The 14,259-nt window shown below is 47.8% G+C and overlaps 1 protein-coding gene across 1 annotated transcript in view; it reads right to left on the reverse strand.

The window, feature by feature from the left end:
- Positions 1 to 2,067: 2,067 nt before the first annotated feature.
- Positions 2,068 to 14,259, reverse strand: part of LOC139565045 (1-phosphatidylinositol 4,5-bisphosphate phosphodiesterase delta-3-A-like) — a 28,094-nt gene continuing 15,902 nt past the window's right edge. Inside the window, exons 3-15 of the mRNA XM_071385058.1 lie at positions 12,160 to 12,388; positions 11,099 to 11,228; positions 9,823 to 10,048; positions 9,303 to 9,504; positions 8,978 to 9,122; positions 8,377 to 8,529; positions 5,981 to 6,121; positions 5,712 to 5,865; positions 5,360 to 5,476; positions 5,031 to 5,209; positions 4,662 to 4,797; positions 4,219 to 4,368; positions 2,068 to 4,124 (exon numbers count right to left, since the gene is read on the reverse strand). Coding sequence (XP_071241159.1) covers positions 3,976 to 4,124; positions 4,219 to 4,368; positions 4,662 to 4,797; positions 5,031 to 5,209; positions 5,360 to 5,476; positions 5,712 to 5,865; positions 5,981 to 6,121; positions 8,377 to 8,529; positions 8,978 to 9,122; positions 9,303 to 9,504; positions 9,823 to 10,048; positions 11,099 to 11,228; positions 12,160 to 12,388 — 2,111 coding nt within the window. The 3' untranslated portion in view covers positions 2,068 to 3,975. The remainder of the gene's footprint in view (positions 4,125 to 4,218; positions 4,369 to 4,661; positions 4,798 to 5,030; positions 5,210 to 5,359; positions 5,477 to 5,711; positions 5,866 to 5,980; positions 6,122 to 8,376; positions 8,530 to 8,977; positions 9,123 to 9,302; positions 9,505 to 9,822; positions 10,049 to 11,098; positions 11,229 to 12,159; positions 12,389 to 14,259) is intronic.

The raw sequence follows: 14,259 nt of genomic DNA on the forward strand, positions 1-14,259 counted from the left end.
ATGCCAGTGGTGTATAGTACCTAAGTAAAAATACTTTAATGTGCTACTTAAGAAGAGTTTTGCAGTATCTGTACTTTACTTTTTAGATTTTTGACAACTTTTACTTTTACATTCCTAAAGAAATATTTAACTTTTTACTGACAACCCGAAGTACTCGTTACATTTTGAAAAGCTTAGCAGAACAGGAAAAGTGTGCAATTTACGCACTTATCAAGAGAACACGTGGTCATCCCTACAGCCTATGTTCTGGTTGACTCACTAAACACACATGCATCTTTTGTAAATAATGTCTGAGTGTTGGAGTGTGCCCCTAGCTATCTGTGAATTTTAAAAACAAGATAATGCTTTGCTTAATATAAGGAATTTGAAATGATTTATACTTTTACTTTTGATATTTAAGTATATTTTTGACTTTCACTTTTACTTGAGTAACTTCCTACTAAGGTATCTACTGTATAGCCTTACTCAAGTATGACAATTGGGTACTATTTCCACCACTGTATGATGCACTGATTTCTGTCTTTTGATTTCACATTAGTCATACATCTTTAAAACATCTGTATAGGTGAAAAGAGTCAAACTTACAAATGGAGGTTTATTCATCTACACTGATATTCAATTAGTTGTGATAGTTTGATGTTCTCCAAGGAATCCAGCACCACAGACTGACTAGACATGTACACTACCGTTCAAAAGTTTGGGGTCACTTAGAAATGTCCTTGTTTTTTAAAGAAAAGCACATTCTTTGTCCATTAAAACATCATCAAATTGATCAGAAATACAGTGTAGACATTGTTAATGTTGTAAATGACTATTGTAGCTAGAAAAGGCAGAATTTTAATGGAAAATCTACATAGGGGTACAGAGGCCCATTATCAGCAACCCTCACTCCTGTGTTCCAATGGCACGTTGTGTTAGCTAATCCAAGTTTATCATTTTAAAAGGCTAATTGAGCATTAGAAAACCCTTTTGCAATTATGTTAGCACAGCTGAAAACTGTTGTCCTAATTAAAGAAGCAATTAAACTGGCCTTCCTTAGACTAGTTGAGTATCTGGAGCATCGGCATTTGTGGGTTCGATTACAGACTCAAAATGGCCAGAAACAAATAACTTTCTTCTGAAACTCGTCAGTCTATTCTTGTTCTGAGAAATGAAGGCTATTCCAAGCGAGAAATTGACAAGAAATGGAATATCTCATACAACGCTGTGTACTACTCCCTTCACAGAACAGAGCAAACTGGCTCTAACCAGAATAGAAAGAGGAGTGGGAGGCCCCGGGGGACAACTGAGCAAGAGGACAAGTACATTAGAGTGTCTAGTTTGAGAAACAGACGTCTCACAAGTCCTCAACTGGCAAATAATACCCACAAAACACCAGTCTCAGCGTCAACAGTGAAGAGGCGACTCCGGGATGCTGGCCTTCAAGGCAGACTTGCAAAGAAAAAGCCATATCTCAGACTGGCTAATAAAAGATTAAGATGGGCAAAATAACACACACTGGACAGAGGAACTCTGCCTAGAAGGCCAGCATCTGTGAGGTGTCTGTTTCTCAAACTAGAAACTCTAATGTACTTGTCCTCTTGCTCAGTTGTGCACCGGGGCCTCCCACTCCTCTTTCTATTCTGGTTAGAGCCAGTTTGCGCTGTTCTGTGAAGGGAGTAGTAGACTGCGTTGTATGTGATCTTCAGTGATGGTTGCTGATAATGGGCCTCTGTATGTAGATTTTCCATTAAAAATCAGTCGTTTCCAGCTACAATAGTCATTTACAACATTAACAATGTCTACACTGTATTTCTGATCAATTTGATGTTATTTTAATGGACAAAAAATGTGCTTTTCTTTCAAAAACAAGGACATTTCTGTGTGACCCCAAACTTAAGAACGGTAGTGTATATGACTCATTTATATGGCAGAAGGAGGCTCTGTGTGTGTTGCGTGTCAGTATGCTGTGCATACTATCTCCTACTTCACTTCCCTCAAAAATAAATCCGTTTTCTCACAAAGACACCATTCAAGCACAAAAACATTGAAATAGTATGCCAGAATTGAAAATACAGAAGGGCACAATGGGGTTAAAATAGTTTTTATAAAAACTGAACATGCTTCTCTAGGCTTTCACACTTAAGTGTTAAAATAATATTACTCTCTTCTCATTCAGTACAATACAAACCAGTTTGTGAGATGAATGAAGCAAACAGCCAAATAAATACTGTGCTAATGTCACTTACTATACTAATGTAAATGATAATATTGCCCCTGAAGCTCAGGGGAATTATTTGTTTCTATAGTACTATGAAGATACACCATCTTCAAAGTTTGGATGTAAGTGTTTTTTGTTGTTAAATGGACTGGGAGACCTTTCAGATTCGGTGGCTGGATTTAACACTGACCCATATGAATCTGATGCCCACAGATATAAGTCACAACAAAGTACACAATTGAAGAGACATTGAGGTACGTCTTAGCAACTTAGCAATATACTGTCTTAGCAACTATAAGAAAGAATACTAACAGCTGTTTCCATTGAAATAAGGCAAATGTAGTATTTTAAACTGTCAAAACCATTTGCCGTTTTTCAAAATCAAAGTGACTTTGAATTTAAATTTAGAGGACCAGAGGAAAGAATACAAATAATAAAGTCCAGTAACAATAACAACTAGTGCATTGTGGATTACTGCTTCGTAATGAAAACTGACCTTGGAAATTCATGAAAGCTAATAATTCAATTATATGTATACAATATAATCATGGTCAATTGCATAAGTCTTGGTTTGACCCTCTGTGACTTTGATGCTGTTTTTATTTAGCTAAAGGAAGTTAGTGTCAGAGAAAGTACATACAGTATGCAAATGAATTCATTTTTACTGAGATAATTAGATTAGAATACTGTAACTACATTAGAATATAACATTTTACAACAATGTTAAATATAATCTAAAAACTCCTATCAGAAATTGCACACTGAAATAAGTGTGTTTCATCAATTGCAGCAAACACAATTTGTTGCAAACACATTACAAAAACATTAAGTATTCATTCTGTCACTAAGATTAGGCATTCATTCAGTATTTTGGACTGTGTCATGCCAGGCGTGACAGACCAATACCACAACAACTAGACTTAATTTAACGATGAAATTTAGTCATATAACACTATCGTTGTCCTGGAAAAAGGAGCTCAACTACAAGTCTTGCCCTGATAAAACGCTTCTATAAAATTCTGTAATAGTAAAAAAGTTATAATAATTGATTGGATTTATATAGTGCTTTTCTACCAACTGAGGTACTCAAAGAGCTTTACATAGTAGGGGGAAACTCATCTGATCCACCATCAATGTGCGGCACCCACCTGGGTGATGCACGGTGACCATTTTGTGCCAGAACGCTCACCACACATCAGCTAAAAGTAGCAAAAAAGTTACATACTTCTTCACTTTAAATATGTTAAAAATGTTGGGAAACGTCTTCATGATCTTCTCCAGAGGCTCCAGGACACAAACCTGGCTTTGAGTGAGAAAAAAAAACTATATTGGCTTCATAGTAGGCAGACGGCTGCCAGGTAGAGTTCTGGTGCAAAACAGGTCCAGCGCCAAAGTCATGTTTCTATGGAAACACTCTGAATGCACTGATGACAGAGTACAGAATACTCTCACAACAGCAACAGGCCAGAGAGTTTCTCTCCCAGCCAACACTATTCGTCAACAGGCAAGACTCCCATCCAGGTTTGACTGAGGAGGACTGATGTCTTCCTCTCTGTGGCCAGGGAGCCTTATATGTCCTGCCAATTCTAAATTGGGTGTATGAGATGAGTACTAGGACATAGACAGGCAGCAGCTTGTCCTTTTCACCCCAATTAGGGAGACTTCCCCCCCCCCCCAAGATGAGATAAGCATGGGGCTTATGTAACAGTATAACTTTAGACCGTCCTCCGTTACACTTATCAGAAAAGTGTGGCACTAGTTCAGGTAGATAGGGGTCATGCTTTGCCCTCGCTCTTAGCCAAGGGCATGCGCTCAGACACAGTCTTGATGGGGACCCCCTTACGGGACACCTTGACATGGATGAAAAGGGTTGACGGAGAGAGGCTGGAGCCATCTGCCTTCAGCAAGTGGATATGGCGGTAACCTAGAGAAAAAATAGACTCACTGGTGTCAGTGTCACCTCACAGACACACTAGCTACACAAACACCCCTACAATACAGACACAGTATCCAAGTACCTGTACGGAGACTGGTGAAGGGCAAGGTGTACTGGCCCACAAAGTCGTTCTTGGCTTTGTGGTCATGGTCTTCCACTACAAAGCGTACCAGGGCCAGCTCAGGGACCTGCAGCTGGAAGCTCAAAGTGCTGTCCCAGCGTGGGTTAAAACCTGCAGGGGGCATAGGAGAGCTGTCAGACACTGCCGTCCAACACCAATCACAGCCTGAAAGTACTCCACAGACCTGGATAATGGCCTCTACAACGAGAAGTATCATTTTACTTATGCTCATTTATTTATGCTCATTTACCATGAATACTTATGCTCATTCATGGTAAAATGTAAAATGTTCCTAGTACTATTATGTTCTTCTAATTCTATTTCTAATATTGTAAATATGTGAACTCAAGGGTGTATACAACCCGTGAGTATAATAGATGTGCAATAGATGAGTGGAAGGTTACCATTGTTGTCGATTCGGTGGGTTTTGTCTCTGGATTTATCAATGGCCACCCCGTGAATTTCCACCAACACCTGTGGGTCCACAATGGAGTTGGGCTTGTCTGTGTTGATCTTAGGGAGCTGCTGTGCTGATATTATCTGAACACAAAATCACCCCAATTACTTTTTGTGCCTTTGCATATAAAATTCTAATATGAAAATTATTCAAATGATTTTACATGATTTTACAAAATGACTAATAAGGTGAAGTAGTTTACTACCTTGGTCTGTTTCCATACCACTGCTAACTAAAATGTGCACTGCTATTCCAACAAGGCAGTTACCACATATAAACCACCACAACAGAATCTGATTCCCAGAAGGTTTCTCACCCGTATGGTGAGCTGTGTGGGGATGTGTCCTGGCCCGCCTCCTGTGATCTCTGGGTTGAAGTTGGAGCTGGGGCTGCACAGAAAGCTGGGCTTGAGGATGTATCCACAGCGGCCATTAGGCAGGAAACGGCCCTGGTTCAGATCCATCTGCTCCCCTGGAGTCTGAAAATTTAGAGCCACTGCAGGCAGAGAGAGAGAGAGAGAGAGAGAGAGAGAGAGAGAGAGAGACAGAACACACTTTACCAGGCAGCAAAGTAAATAAATGAGCCACCTGTACCATATCCCTCCTCCATCCCACCCCCCACCCCCCTCCAGCCCAGAGTGCTGACCCATCGAGCAGCCGCCGTTCCACATATCCTGGGGGTCGTAGTTGGAGGATTGAAGGCGCTGCCCGGAGGGGTAGATCCGGCTCAGCTGTCTGCTGTTATGTCTGACAAACAGCTTTCCTGGAAGGTGATGAGAGGACAGGGTAAGAGACCCATTACAATACCTCAAACGCAAATAAAAAGACAGACACACACAAATATGCACAACAACGTGATGCACAAATGCACCCGTGTATTCAAGGACTTTCTCTACAACTACAGTGCCAGTAAGAACTATGAGTCATTATAGGATCTCAACAGGAACTGATTCACAGAAAACTGTTCGGTTCGAGTTATGTCTTCCTAAGCCCCTTGCCTGTGTCCTTGATGTGTTTGAGGGCGTCATTCTCACTGAAGGATGACATCTCATCGGGTGGTTTCTGGGTAGAGTGTTGGAACCCGCGGAAGGGGACACTTCGACAGTACACCACCAGTTCAGACAGCTCTGGGCTCAGCTTAGATGAGACCGCCTGAGCCAGCAACACAGAATGCACAAGAGAAATGCTTGATTTACAGCGTGTTCCTGATCAATTTCTGTAGACTTACAGTGCCGTCTCAGTCACATGGAAGGTAAATATGTAGCACCTTGGTAGGGTCCTTTTTGTCCTTTTTGTTGCTGCTTGATGCCTCGTCGTCCGAGCTGGTATCAAAGCTGCTGGTCTTCCCCAGCTGGTTCAGGTGATGAACATCCTTCTTCCCCTTCACCAGGATACGACCCCTAAGCTCCTGCAGAGACAAGACAAGACATGCTTCAAAACATATGTTAATATTCCTGTTAGTATTCCACAATCGTTCCATAAACATGCGCGGGATGGGAGAGAGAGTAGAAAAGGACAACAGGTTTCTTAGGCAGAAGGGGTCAGGGGTGTGTGTCCTAGAGAGCTGGGGACAGGGGGTGAGTAGAGAGCTGGGGACAGGGGGTGAGTAGAGAGCTGGGGACAGGGGGTGAGTAGAGAGCTGGGGACAGGGGGTGAGTAGAGAGCTGGGGACAGGGGGTGAGTAGAGAGCTGGGGACAGGGGTGTGTGTCCTAGAGAGCTGGGGACAGGGGGTGAGTAGAGAGCTGGGGACAGGGGGTGAGTAGAGAGCTGGGGACAGGGGGTGAGTAGAGAGCTGGGGACACGGGGTGAGTAGAGAGCTGGGGACACGGGGTGAGTAGAGAGCTGGGGACAGGGGGTGAGTAGAGAGCTGGGGACAGGGGGTGAGTAGAGAGCTGGGGACAGGGGGTGAGTAGAGAGCTGGGGACAGGGGGTGAGTAGAGAGCTGGGGACAGGGGGTGAGTAGAGCTGGGGACAGGGGGTGAGTAGAGCTGGGGACAGGGGGTGAGTAGAGAGCTGGGGACAGGGGGTGAGTAGAGCTGGGGACAGGGGGTGAGTAGAGAGCTGGGGACAGGGGGTGAGTAGAGAGCTGGGGACAGGGGGTGTGTAGAGAGCTGGGGACAGGGGGTGAGTAGAGAGCTGGGGACAGGGGGTGAGTAGAGAGCTGGGGACAGGGGGTGAGTAGAGAGCTGGGGACACGGGGTGAGTAGAGAGCTGGGGACACGGGGTGAGTAGAGAGCTGGGGACAGGGGGTGAGTAGAGAGCTGGGGACAGGGGGTGAGTAGAGAGCTGGGGACAGGGGGTGAGTAGAGAGCTGGGGACAGGGGGTGAGTAGAGAGCTGGGGACAGGGGGTGAGTAGAGAGCTGGGGACAGGGGGTGAGTAGAGCTGGGGACAGGGGGTGAGTAGAGCTGGGGACAGGGGGTGAGTAGAGAGCTGGGGACAGGGGGTGAGTAGAGCTGGGGACAGGGGGTGAGTAGAGAGCTGGGGACAGGGGGTGAGTAGAGAGCTGGGGACAGGGGGTGTGTAGAGAGCTGGGGACAGGGGGTGAGTAGAGAGCTGGGGACAGGGGTGTGTAGAGAGCTGGGGACAGGGGTGTGTAGAGAGCTGGGGACAGGGGGTGTGTAGAGAGCTGGGGACAGGGGGTGAGTAGAGAGCTGGGGACAGGGGGTGAGTAGAGAGCTGGGGACAGGGGTGTGTAGAGAGCTGGGGACAGGGGGTGAGTAGAGAGCTGGGGACAGGGGGTGAGTAGAGAGCTGGGGACAGGGGGTGAGTAGAGAGCTGGGGACAGGGGTGAGTAGAGAGCTGGGGACAGGGGGTGAGTAGAGAGCTGGGGACAGGGGGTGAGTAGAGAGTTGGGGACAGGGGGTGAGTAGAGAGCTGGGGACAGGGGGTGAGTAGAGAGCTGGGGACAGGGGGTGAGTAGAGAGCTGGGGACAGGGGTGAGTAGAGAGCTGGGGACAGGGGGTGAGTAGAGAGCTGGGGACAGGGGGTGAGTAGAGAGCTGGGGACAGGGGGGTGAGTAGAGAGCTGGGGACAGGGGGTGACAGGGGGTGAGTAGAGAGCTGGGGACAGGGGGTGAGTAGAGAGCTGGGGACAGGGGGTGAGTAGAGAGCTGGGGACAGGGGGTGAGTAGAGAGCTGGGGACAGGGGGTGAGTAGAGAGCTGGGGACAGGGATAAGTAGAGAGCTGGGGACAGGGGGTGAGTAGAGAGCTGGGGACAGGGGGTGAGTAGAGAGCTGGGGACAGGGGGTGAGTAGAGAGCTGGGGACAGGGGTGAGTAGAGAGCTGGGGACAGGGGGTGAGTAGAGAGCTGGGGACAGGGGGTGAGTAGAGAGCTGGGGACAGGGGGTGAGTAGAGAGCTGGGGACACGGGGTGAGTAGAGAGCTGGGGACAGGGGTGTGTGTCCTAGAGAGCTGGGGACAGGGGTGAGTAGAGAGCTGGGGACAGGGGGTGAGTAGAGAGCTGGGGACAGGGGGTGAGTAGAGAGCTGGGGACACGGGGTGAGTAGAGAGCTGGGGACACGGGGTGAGTAGAGAGCTGGGGACACGGGGTGAGTAGAGAGCTGGGGACACGGGGTGAGTAGAGAGCTGGGGACAGGGGGTGAGTAGAGAGCTGGGGACAGGGGGTGAGTAGAGAGCTGGGGACAGGGGTGTGTGTCGTACCTCAGGAGAGGGCAGGTCCTTCAGAGTCTGGTCGTTGAGGGGCTTGGTGAGCAGCCTCTTGCCCAGGATGGTGCGCAGGTGTCTGGCCATGACTGTCTGCTGCTCCACCGTACAGTGGTTCTCAAGGGACAGGATCAGTGGGTACGGGGAGGCCTACGGGAAAACACAAGGGTTGGTTCATAAGAGGCCACTCATTAAAATGTAAGAGAAACCATAAGCTCATTAGGTAATAAGCCAGGGTTTATTCTGGACTACACTGAGGCCAAGTAGCTGTTGGACAGCAGTCTAGTCTTAGTCTTAGTCTTGAGCCAAGACTATGACTGTAGCTTGAACTGAACGTTGGCAAAGGCAGAAAGTCAACTGTCTAGATTTGCTTGTTAAATCTATTTTGTTTTGATGAGGAATACTTTGCTTTCCATAAACAGTCACATATGGAAGACATATGGGCATGATGGTTAAGGTGAAACATTTGGCCTCCCTACAAATCACACAACCATCTGTCCATCATCCCCCCAACCCACTAAGAGGGTCTCACAGGCCAGGTGTGCTCACTTTTTGGGGGTATTTTCTTTATTGTAATTTAAAAGAAAATGTTACTCACCTTGAAGGCATACTGGGCAATGGTCTCGATGACCTCTTTGAAGGGCACCTTAGAAGTAAGGGTGTGTCCATGGTAGATGACAGGCTCTCCTTTGTCCCCGTCCCAACAATCCAGTTCCACACAGCGACAGCCCTGGTTCAGAGCTCTGGTTCACACAGTACATATTCTTAGTGTGTGTGTGTGTGTGTGTGTGTGTGTGTGTGTGTGTGTGTGTGTGTGTGTGTATGCCTGTGTGCATGCATATGTGCATAAGCCTGTGTGTGTGTGTGTACGTCTATGCGCATGCATATGTGTGTTTGTGTGTGCGCACGTGTGTATTCAATACCTGATGTATGGCTCGGCGCTGCTGGCGCTGGTGACCTGGTCCTTGGTGAGGTAGGTGTTGTGTGAGGATGAGATGAAGTAGTGGGCCAGAGGTCTGGTCATGTCCTGGTGCACCCTGGCGTGGTCGGGGTTAAACACATCGTTCTCCAGGGACAGCATGTACATGGTGAAACCATTCTGGGTCATGAACTGGTTCTTCTGGGCTGCAGGGAGGAGCGGCACATCAAACCATCAACCTTTTATGAGGATTATGAACAGGAATAGACGGGTATAGACATGCTCATACGATTGTGGGAAAATAAAGTCAAGGGATGAACTGGCCCTGAATTTGCAGCAGTTAAATATGTCAAATATAAAAACATAAAACATTCAGATAAATAAAAGGACAGGAAATGTAAGGAATGCAGTATGAAAAAAAGTATGAAAATGTATGCACTCACTACTGCAAATGACTAAAATGTAAAATGTAAGGTCATAAAAATCCAAGGCTAAAATGATGTTCAGTGTTTCTTCAGGCCTACCCCAGTCGTTGAGCTCGTAGGTGCGGATGAGGCTCTGAGCGTGGATCAGTGACGCGTCCTCCCCCTGGTCTCCCAGGAAGTCTCTCAGCTCAGCGGTGGACAGAACACAGCCGTTACCAGAGTAGTGTCTGAACACCGCGTCCAGCTCCGGCCGCCTCATCAGCTCCCTGCAGAACTCCTCGATCTCTACGTGATCCAGACGGCCGTCACACGACCGGTCAGCTTTCTGAGAGAGGGACGGAGGAGAGGGACGGAAGGACGGATAGAGGAGAAGGAGGGACAGACAGAGGAGAGGGAGGGACAAAGAGACAGATGGACGGACGGACGGACGGACGGACGGACAGACAGACAGAGAGACCTTCGTTAGGGTTGTTTTGATTAAAACACACATACACAACCCCTACACACATTTTCAAAGCGCTTCCCTAAAAACAGAGGGCTGGATCAAAGTTAATATCTTCAATTCTCATAGGTGAGCCATGTTCATATTATCAAATCTATGGGCGCGCACTGATTTGCTATGGGAGGGGCCAGCAACCCCGTCCACTCCCATAATTCATACCATATAAACAAACATACACTCCACACATTGCTGCACTGCAGTTGGTTTGATATTCAGTCTCTGAAGAGATGGATGGGCAGGGTTGGAGAAGGAAGGAGCAGGAAAACAACTGGACTTTAACGGAGAGGGGAGCTGAGAGACTTAGCTAGCAGTAATCCTCAACTATGGAGAAATTACTGGCTGCCTGATAGAGAGGGGGAAGACGGGGAAGGACGAGACCGCCTGGGGAGAATGAAAGACGGCAGTAGAGAGAAGAGGGCAGGAGAGAGAGAGAGAATGAGTGAGTGAGTGAGTGAGTGAGTGAGTGAGTGAGTGAGTGAGTGAGTGAGTGAGTGAGTGAGTGAGTGAGTGAGTGAGTGAGTGAGTGAGTGAGTGAGTGAGTGAGTGAGTGAGTGAGTGAGTGAGTGAGTGAGTGAGTGAGTGAGTGAGTGAGTGAGTGAGTGAGTGAGTGAGTGAGTGAGTGAGTGAGTGAGTGAGAGAGAGAGAGGGGCCTGCTGGTTGGCTTGCCACTGGGTTGGTAATTGAACACAGACTCCAGGCTGAGAGTGAAACACAGCCCCAATCTACTCCACAGCATAACTGAGTAAACAATGGCCTTCAGCCAACAACAACATCTCGCTCACGCACATACGCACACCCATGCAGTCAAGGTCTATACACATTAACCTACAAGCCATACTGAATACGGCACACACATATACAGTATGTGCTCACCTTGAATAGCGAGCGCGCGTACTGTTCGTTCAGGTCTATGTTGATCATCTGCAGCAGGCGTTTGACCTCGTCGTAACTCATCTTCCCATCGTCGTTCTCATCAGCCCGTCTCAGGTAGCCGCGGATCCAGGTGTGGGGGGTTAAGGAGAGCAACCGGGGGAGCATACCCAACCTCTAACCCGAAACACATCCTTAAAAAGTACATTCTATGGTATATGCAGTAGGTATAGACACAAAACACATCTATACATACAGGCAGGGTTGATGTACGTGCATACTGTATATAAGCACATTACAGCCCACATCCAACTATGGGTAAGGGTCAAGTGCATCATTTCTTAATTCACAGCAAACCAGGAATCAGTTGTGTAACCGTTCAGAGGAGGATAAGTGTCTAATTCAACTACCAGGAATTGAAATGGAATACACCCCAGTCTATGATTCAGATGTGTGTTGACTGTAGACACAGATGTCCTGTTGTGCCAACATCCATCTGAAGTCAAAATACTTAAAGCCTCCTCCAAGGCCTCTAGTGGAATAGAACACAGGGCGGACGTAGAGAGAGGAGCCTATATGACACCTCCCTCTTCCAGGACACACACAACAATAAGAGCTTTCGCAAGGATGGTCTTTATCAATCTACTGCAAACACTGCTGGGACATGCCAGTGTAAAACCGCACCTCAAATCTTACCCAATTACAAGCCACGGCACTAGCCTGGACATGTCCCAGAGCACCTACCGCTCCATCTGCTCTCAAGATCTGGCTTTGCGTTTTACACAAGTGTGTCCGTCGTACACCTGTGTCACAAACAACCCAGCGGCTATACCAGGGATCATGTTTGACAAGATAGTCAGACTATATTTAGACGGTGCTTTTTGCTGGCCCATTGCTGCACATCTTAGGTATGCTGTGGATGTGGGACGGTGCATGTGACAGTGTTATGTTCAGAGTCAGTCACCATAGCGATCCTGGCTGCCCAGCCTGCACTATAATTACTCTGGGCCGAAGGCTGGCAGCCTGGCACAGCGCAGCAAAGGCCCACGGGGGGTAAAGGATATTGGTCCAGTTTCTCCTTCTGGGTCATGTTTGCCACACGCTCCTTCAGCGTGCGTATCCCTCGGACCCAGTGCCTCGCCTCCTCCTCACAGGCGCAGAGGAGGTCCAGACTCTTCCTGGCCCCTCTGAACACCACCGTGAAGCACTGATTCTCTGGTACCGACCCGGATAGTCTCCGCAGAGCCTCAGACTGGCAGCCCTCGCGCACACACTCCACCTCTGTCACTGAGACTGGCACAGAGAGAGGTGGGGGAGGGAAGGTGGGAGAGGAGACGGTGGGGGAAACAGAGAGAGTAACTGTATCAATCTGGGTGTAGGAATAAACAGAATACAAACAGGGCACCAAAACACGTGGAACTTGAAGGGAGGTTCGGAGCTGAAAGGTCGTGAACTTTAGGGGGAGTGTGGTAACATCCACGTAGCAGTGTGACATGGCATCTCGGTGCTGGGGTCCTGATTTGGCTCTGAAATAATACGACTTGTACAGACACAGACCTGCGTCAGCTGCGGCTGCAGGATATGTTTATGACTCAGGTCTACATGTAACCAGCAACTCCACGACACTCAGGGCACAGCAGTCAAACTGTCACTCAAGTGTAGGCAGGACCTTTGGCCCAATGCCATGACGTGTTTGTGTGTGTAAAGAGATAAAGGAAGAACGAAGAACACCGTCTCATTGACTTCTAGAGAGATTAGCATGTATTTCAGCTCTTATTTATAACAGTAACATATGTGGTGAACCCTATGTCGGGGGGGGGGGGGGGGGGGGGGGGCTTTACACGTGATGGCCGACCCTCTGCCCAGCAACACAACACCAGCCTACTACCCTATTACCCTCCAACACATCCAGAATAGAGCCTGGTGAAGGTTTCAAACATAAGACTAGCTCCACCACAACGACAAACCCCATATCCCTTCATTAATTGAATAGCTGGAATTGTGGTTGGGTTTGTGGAGTCGCTTTCAAATCAGTCAGTCGGTTATTTAAGTACATATAGCAGTGCCTTTCTACACTGGGATCAGCTTTCCAGGGGCCGAGGCAAATAGTGACACACAGACCAACGATGGCTCAGCCACAGGGCTGACTGTGCCAGAGCCAGGGGCCTGGGGCAGCCACTAGACAACTGTCTCTTCTGACAACGGCCTCTTTCTGCTGAACAGCCCTCGCCTCTCCACCTCCTCAAAATCGCTGACACATTCCTGCCCATCGCTCCATGACAAGGGTGACATTTCAATGCGGAGAGTAGGGGGAAGTGTGGTGTGTGTGTGTGTGTGTGTGTGTGTGTGTGTGTGTGTGTGTGTGTGTGTGTGTGTGTGTGTGTGTGTGTGTGTGTGTGTGTGTGTGTGTGTGTGTGTGTGTGCGTCTGCAGCCGCTTTTGTGTTATCAGTAGCTGCCTGCTGAAGTGGTCAGCCTGCCTTTGTCGTTGTTCTGCTCTAACTGCGGCCCGGTTGGGGGAAGACGACGTCACCTCCCACACCAGCCACCTGGGCTCTCACCCTGTTGTACATGAGGCCTTATCCAGAGACATACAGCGCATTTGGAAAGTATTCAGACCACTTTATTTTTTCAAAATTTTGTTAGGTTACAGCCTTATTATAAAATTGATTAAATACTACACACAATAAAGCAAAAACAGGTTTTAATAAATCTTTACAAATTTTGGAAATATCACATTTACATTAGTATTCAGACACTTTACTCAGTACTTTGTTGAATCACCTTTAGCAGTGATTACAGCATCAAGTCTTCTTGGGTATGACGCTACAAGCTTGGCACACCTGTATTTGGGGAATTTCTCCCATTCTTCTCTGCAGATCCTCTCAAGCTCTGTCAGGTTGGATGGGGAGCGTTGCTGCACAGCTAGTTTCAGGTCTCTCCAGAAAAGAGAGAACCCCTAACCCTAAACACATCCTCCAGTGGTGCTCTGGAGCAGCTTTTCATCAAGGATCTCTCTGTACTTTGCTCCGTTCATCTTTGCCTCGATCCTGACTAGTCTCCCAGTCCCTGCCACTGAAAAACACCTCCACAGCATGATGCTGCCACCACATGCTTCACCGTAAGGATGGTGGCAAGTTTCCTCCAGACATGATGCTTGGCATTC

This window comes from Salvelinus alpinus, chromosome 36 (genome assembly GCF_045679555.1).
Source record: "Salvelinus alpinus chromosome 36, SLU_Salpinus.1, whole genome shotgun sequence".
Taxonomy (NCBI): domain Eukaryota; kingdom Metazoa; phylum Chordata; class Actinopteri; order Salmoniformes; family Salmonidae; genus Salvelinus; species Salvelinus alpinus.